The 4,606-nt window shown below is 44.7% G+C and overlaps 1 protein-coding gene across 4 annotated transcripts in view; it reads left to right on the top strand.

Annotated features, from left to right (window-relative positions):
• The window catches only part of CACNA1G (calcium voltage-gated channel subunit alpha1 G), a 324,600-nt gene that overhangs the window by 139,284 nt on the left and 180,710 nt on the right, over positions 1 to 4,606 (top strand). For 3 of the 4 annotated variants that reach the window (XM_019517481.1, XM_019517491.1, XM_019517507.1), the window contains 3 exons: positions 2,623 to 2,748; positions 3,388 to 3,477; positions 4,201 to 4,393. In XM_019517481.1, coding sequence (XP_019373026.1) covers positions 2,623 to 2,748; positions 3,388 to 3,477; positions 4,201 to 4,393 — 409 coding nt within the window. Of the gene's footprint in view, positions 1 to 2,622; positions 2,749 to 3,387; positions 3,478 to 4,200; positions 4,415 to 4,606 lie in introns of all 4 variants that reach the window. The other variant, XM_019517498.1, reaches the window with a different exon arrangement.

Genomic DNA, 4,606 nt, shown 5'->3' with positions numbered 1-4,606 from the left:
CAGAAGTCTCAGACAAATGAATACCCGAGATAACAAGGGACAATTGGTTGATACAAGAACTACCTATTTGATTATAGACATATTTTATACTCACCACCCCCCATACTTCTCATTTTGTAATAATAGCTTGCTAATCAGCTGAAAGGAAGAAATCCCATTTGTTGAATATTTCAGCATAAACACCACCTTTATTTGATTTGTCCAAGCCAATTTAGAAATTGGCTCATAGTAGGACATAACAGTTTTATATGACTGTGTTATTTAAATAACTTTAAAAATGTAGTATTTGAAATAGAGGAAATGCCATCCCCACCATAACCATTTCAGGAGTGAGATTGGCTCAGCCCTACAGCATAACAGCATCTATCTATTACACTAAACTGGACCATAAAAGTAAGCATATCCCATAAAACAAAATAAAATCAGGATTTATGATGACAACACTTGCACTGAGCTCTTTGAATTTCCTTTCCATTAATTGTGATCATTTTTCCCCAGTGGCTCTGCCAGTCTCACAGTAAGTTGTCACAATTATTGACACATTTCCAGCACTAGATAGAAGCATTAGGACTGATCCTGCAGGGGACTGAAATCCCAGTGACATCCGTGCAAGGTCTGTGTACCAAAGATCTGCAAGATTAAAGCCATAACTTACGGAAAAGGAACCAACCTGTGGATTACCCTGCATCATCACGGTGTGTGTGGGGGGGGGGAGGGTTTCCCCACGTAAATAGAAAATGGAGATCAAAACTGTGGTTCTGAGCTTATGTTATTAGGGCCCAGTCATCTATTATACAATGGTGGCTTTCTTAAAAAAGACTGTTTATTTAATGCAGTACTCTGCTGCCTAGAGACACCAGCTGAGAATGGGACTTCACTGCACTAGACACTGTTCATATGCATAATAATACACAGGCCCTGCTCCAACAGCTTATAGCTGACATAGATGAGACCAAACAAAGCCTGGGAGGAGAAACAGAAACACTGGGGATTGAAGTGATTTGTGTAAGATCACACAGGAGCTACTTGCAAGAGCCTGGAATCAAACCCAGATCTCCTGAACCCTATTGCTACGTGCTTCCCACTGGGCACCAACACTGTTGTAATTATATGATTGTACATTATGACAAGGGGTATGGTAGCATGCGGGTGGTCACTTATTTACCATGGGTAGGAACGGGAGAATTGCTAAAACCTGGCACCTCTGATTTGCACAAGTGCTGAGAATTTGCAACTCTAATTGAACTTAGTGGAAACTGCCAGTGCTCAGCAGTTTTGCAAATTGGGCCCTTTCAGTTTTGAATCCAGTTTGTAGCTGTGTAACTGTGCCCATCTGAATAGTATTATGACCCTGCTTATGAAGATATTATATTCATGGGCAATATATTAAAAGCAGTGTTCACCTTCCTACTTAATTTAGAAAATCTATCTCTACAGAAGGCAGACTGTGGGGATACTTAGGCTTCCCAGATGTAAACATTTTGTGCTTATAGGAGAGGCTTATTAGCTCTGAGAAGCAGCATCCCTGTCCTTCTAGTGACAAGCATGCTGCTGCTGTTTTGCTTTTCCTCCTCGGCTGGACTAGAACCACAGAACGTAAAGGGTGGGCATCTCTCTTCAGCTATCCAGACTGTGTTTGAAGAGCCTGGAGAACAGGGTGCCCTGCCACAAGAAAGCAGTGAGAGTTAATGTCAATAGTTTCTGTCACTCAGCAGAACAGACTTTCCTTTATGTCTCACAGCCTCCAATGCCAGCCATTCGACTACCATCAATCACCAAGTCCCAAGCAGTAATCATGCACTGCTGGTTTTTGTTCTGCTGTGCACAAAGTGACAAGTCTAGAATTAAGCACTTGGGGGCCTGATGCTTCCCTCGCCAGTGTAAATTGGGAGTAATTGCTTGGGAGCCCATGGCTTTTTGCCAGAAGAAGCGAGATAAGGATCAAGCACCCAGGAACAATGGGATCTGATTCGTTAGCTCTGCAAAAGGGACTATTAGCAGAGGCTCCTCTACAGATTGTACTTCGAGCGCTGTCTAATGATTGATGGAGAGCAGCACACAGCCACCAAAAGCTGCTGGATTGACAGTCCCAAAGGCAAAAGTCTCACTGATCCACCAAACAGGTCCATCCACAACAGCAGGGAAGCTAGCCCTCCACCATTTCTTACTCTGACCTGTGAAGACAAGAGCCAGACATCGTCTCTTGTGGCAGATGGCACTAGCTGAAGGACACCATGCTCCTTTCCCATAAACTACTAGACAGCCACAGCATGATGTTAGCTATTAGCCACAGCAGCTGGATTGGGACCAGTGACCTAGAAGGAAAAGGCTCTGGATCTCAGTGCACCGACCCACACAACTGCACAGGGAAGCCTCTAAGTTAGGTACCAAAAATTCAATTAGACCAGGCGTTCAAGCTGCTTCTCCTTCGATACTTTTGCACTGCACTGCCAACGTGGTTGTGCAGGTTTCTTGCCTCAGGTGCCCCCAGATCATGAAGCTTTTGCCTTTTGTTCTTGGTCTGATCCATGTGGGCTGTGCAGAGTGTCCCAAGAGAAATGTCTGTTCCCCAAGGGCGTTGTGAGGCCTCCTGTTTCCTCTTATTCTTTGTTTGTTTTACAGCTTTTCAAAGGGAAGTTTTTTGTCTGCCAGGGGGAGGATACCAGAAACATTACAAACAAATCGGACTGCGCAGAAGCCAGCTACAAATGGGTCCGGCACAAGTATAATTTTGATAATCTCGGCCAGGTATTAATGGAATGGTAATCTGCTTCTTTGCTCCTTTGCCTCCTTGATTTAAAAACCTATGTATAATTTCCCACAGGATTTTCTTGCAGAGAATTTAGGAGCCACTATAAATATCCAGTTCGCACAAACACATCCTGCATTTGTAAATCCCAGTTGCCGTGTGCATGCAGTTCCTTTTGGAATCGAACAAGCATGTGCAGCTTCGTGGAGCATTTAATTGCTTCACTGCTACATAACGAACTCAATGTATCCAGCAGTAGCACTTGTCTAATGTGGCTGGACGCTCTGTACTCAGTGCCACCTAACATCTCATCCATTTACAACAGCCACTGGAACACATCCTTAATTTAGCAGCATGGTAAGGACTAATTAGTAGTGAGCAGTGGAAACCCAGGGGGGGTGAATGAAGCTGCCTTTGTGCCTGGCTTTGTGGTTTTCAAATTAGCCCTTGTTCCTAGACCAGGATCTGACATTCATAGTTTTTGCTGCCAGGAAACCTTGAACATCAAAGTTTCCTGGTTTTGGCAAGGTGATGTGACTCCTAAAATAGGGAAGGAGAAAGAAAATGTTACGGGTAAAGAGAGAGTATCTGCTCCGCATTTTTCCCACTGCACCTAACTTTTCTCCTTGCATTTCTAGGCCCTGATGTCTCTGTTTGTTCTGGCCTCCAAAGACGGGTGGGTGGACATCATGTACGATGGCCTAGATGCTGTTGGAGTTGACCAACAGGTATATTTTCTCAGTTAACTGCTGTTAAAAATAAATTCCTGAAGAGGCCGCAGGACGGCCTTTGTTTTCCCAAGTTGGTAGTCTTCGAAAGCCATGACCAAAGTGCAGTTTGGGTCTAGATTTCATTTTTACCATAATTTTTATCAGAGAAAATGCATGGCAAGGAGTGAAATAAATTCGAGCTCATCTACTAACCGTACTTCAGGGCGAAACCCTGCCATGAAAGAACTGTAAATAGGTCTTTGCACCCACAGGCTGTGCTTGCAGTCGTGTTCTCCAGAGCTATAACACAGGGAGCAATACCAAGCTGATTGAGGGGGGGGTTGCGAGCCCAGCCGCTTCTTGAGGACCTCAAGAGAAAAGCACTGCTTTGGGTATGTGCAGGGTAGTATGATTGCCAAGTTGAGACAGTTGTATAGGATGCTGCTGGCCTGTTCCTTGGTCACACTAGTTTATGAGATTCCAGTAGTCCAGTGATTAGTTATTTTTTGGGTGCCCAGTTTGAACTTTGTGTACGAAGGGCTCTGATGGGCAGGCAGTCCCTTGTGGGCCTGTAAAGCATCCTATTTTCTACCCACTTTGAAAAAGCAGGCCTTACTACTCCAACTACCCGCTCTGGTTTGTCTGTCCTCTGCTCATCATGATTCCATGGGCATTTCTCTCTCTCTCTCTCTCTCCCTCTCCCCTTCTCTCCCTCTTTCTCTCCCTCTCTCAATCCTGTAGCCGGTCATGAACTATAACCCTTGGATGCTCCTCTACTTCATCTCCTTCCTGCTGATTGTGGCTTTCTTCGTCCTCAATATGTTCGTGGGTGTCGTGGTGGAGAACTTTCACAAGTGTCGGCAGCATCAGGAGGAGGAAGAAGCCAAGAGACGCGAGGAAAAGAGGCTTCGCCGGCTGGAGAAAAAGAGAAGGAGTAAGGAGAAACAGATGGCTGGTCGGTAGTCTTTCCACATCTTTCTGAGTCCTGCTTGACCTTTGACTCAATTCCCTACCTCCCTGCCTAGCATCCGGTGATCATTCTCCCCCCAAAAGCATGTCCAGCTACAAAATCTGCATGAAGGAAATAGTGCCATTGTAGGCTGAGCAAGGAGCCCTGGAAACTTTTTTTTTTTTTTTTTTTTTTTTT

Source organism: Gavialis gangeticus, unplaced genomic scaffold (genome assembly GCF_001723915.1).
Source record: "Gavialis gangeticus isolate Ggan-Ray unplaced genomic scaffold, GavGan_comp1, whole genome shotgun sequence".
In the NCBI taxonomy this organism is placed as follows: Eukaryota; Metazoa; Chordata; order Crocodylia; family Gavialidae; genus Gavialis; species Gavialis gangeticus.
This window is presented reverse-complemented; position numbering and strand designations above follow the sequence as displayed.